The sequence below is a fragment of the Charadrius vociferus genome, unplaced genomic scaffold, assembly GCF_000708025.1.
Source record: "Charadrius vociferus isolate BGI_N301 unplaced genomic scaffold, ASM70802v2 scaffold72, whole genome shotgun sequence".
In the NCBI taxonomy this organism is placed as follows: Eukaryota; Metazoa; Chordata; class Aves; order Charadriiformes; family Charadriidae; genus Charadrius; species Charadrius vociferus.
The window spans coordinates 8,592,069-8,593,906 of record NW_009647830.1 but is presented as its reverse complement, the minus strand read 5'-3'; the positions used below and the strand labels follow the sequence as shown (position 1 = coordinate 8,593,906).

At 58.4% G+C, this 1,838-nt stretch overlaps 1 protein-coding gene across 1 annotated transcript; it reads left to right on the top strand.

Annotated features, from left to right (window-relative positions):
• The first annotated feature begins 986 nt into the window (after nucleotides 1–986).
• MYF6 (myogenic factor 6 (herculin)) lies at nucleotides 987–1,759 on the top strand. The gene has a single exon (XM_009882670.1). It carries the CDS (start codon nucleotides 1,067–1,069, stop codon nucleotides 1,757–1,759), a length of 693 nt encoding a protein of 230 aa, XP_009880972.1. The 5' UTR covers nucleotides 987–1,066.
• Nucleotides 1,760–1,838: the final 79 nt, after the last annotated feature.

Sequence of the window (1,838 nt, the reverse complement as noted above, 5' to 3'; positions counted from 1 at the left end):
CCCACACCTTCTCTTTCTTGATACATGAGAAGCCTAGACACAATGTGATATCACAGTATACGCTAACAGAGAGTGATCACAAGCTCCGTTTCTGTCTCAGGGGCTAGGAAGCTCTACATACCTTGCCAAGCCCAAGAGATTAAACTGCAGTTGCACCATACGCTTCGGCTTTGCTTGCCCTAAACACCGTCAAGGACAGGGGCTGTTTGGAGAGCCCCATCAGACTGTAACCCAGTCACCTGGAATCACTCCTGTCACCTCATGGGCAACGTGGGAAAGTTCAGATTAAAAGACTAAGCCGAGGTGCAATAACTGTGGGTGCTTCAGCACAGCAGCAAGGCTCTGCCTTGGCAACCTTCCCCCTGTGTGTGGAGGAACAGTGAGCTTGGCTCCTAACCTTGGGCTGGCCCGGGTGGCTTGGGTCACAGGAATGGCATGCTTCAAAGGGGGGGAGGGGGAATAGCAGGGGCTTCTTCTGAAAATATTAACCCATCTATTTGGAGAGTGATGGCTGCCTTTGAAATCTCTCCTTATAGATCTATATTTAGCACCGGGGCAAGGAGCGTGTGGCTGGGGGTGTGAGGGGTGGGTTGGGGGAGGGCTCCCTGTGGAGCCCCACGCCTTTGTCCTCCAGCCATGCCCCCACAGGCTCAGCAGCGGGGACGGGGCTGCCCGCCATGCCTGGACAGGGTCCCGAGCCCCCACCTCACCTCCCTTCGCTGCACCCCGAACTCACAGGATTTCGAGGGGAGGGTGGAAGTTGGGTTGTATTTTTCTTTTTCGCTTGTATTCCTCTTTTTCATATATTTTGCCTCCCTCCCCTCGTGACCCCCCTCCTCCTTCTAAATAGGAGATGTTCTCAGGACAGCGCCCAGGAGACTGGCTGGAATCAGTTTTGGAGGGTGATGCACCGCGACAGCTAAAAGTTGGATAGGGTTTCAGCAGCTCCTATATAAAGCAGGGGGGACTTATGTCACTGCACTAATTAAATTCCAGCTGGGTTGTTCCTCGGGGTGTTTTTGAGCCTGCCACCCAACTCAAGCAGGCAGAGAGGCCGAGGGACAGCATGATGATGGACCTTTTTGAAACAGGCTCCTATTTCTTCTACTTGGACGGGGAGAATGGAGCCCTGCAGCAGCTGGAGATGGCTGAGGGATCCCCGCTGTACCCAGGCAGCGATGGCACCTTGTCCCCCTGTCAGGACCAAATGCCGCCAAAAGCCAGCTGTGACAGCAGCGGAGAAGAGCATGTGCTGGCACCCCCGGGACTACAACCCCCTCACTGCCCCGGCCAGTGTTTGATCTGGGCTTGTAAAACTTGCAAGAGAAAGTCGGCCCCCACGGACAGACGGAAAGCAGCCACCCTGCGGGAGAGGAGGAGACTGAAGAAGATCAACGAAGCCTTCGAGGCTCTGAAAAGGCGGACTGTGGCGAACCCCAACCAGAGGCTGCCCAAGGTGGAGATCCTGAGGAGCGCCATCAGCTACATCGAGAGGCTGCAGGACCTCTTGCACAGGCTGGATCAGCAGGAGAAAATGCAGGAGATCGGGGGGGACCCCTTCAGCTTCAGCCCCAAGCAGGGAAATGTAAGCACCGCCGTTCGATTCCTCCCGCCGCCCCGGCACCCAGCTGCGAAACCGCCGCGCCCGTCCCCTCCCCTCCTCCTCGGCACGGCCTCTGCGGCAGGCCCGGGCGGGCTGGCGGGCACGGAGGGGGCTCCTCCAGGAACAGTGCGAGCTCCTCGGGCCTCCAGCGGGTAGCCGGCCCGCCCCGGGGAGCCGCCGGCCACCTCACTAATACCCGTCCTCTCCCCGTCTCTCCCCATCCCCTCAGGGTCCC

What these genes read in the sequence shown, in the direction of transcription:
- MYF6 (XM_009882670.1), top strand. Translation starts at nt 1,067, where the DNA reads ATGATGATGGACCTTTTTGAAACAGGCTCCTATTTCTTCTACTTGGAC.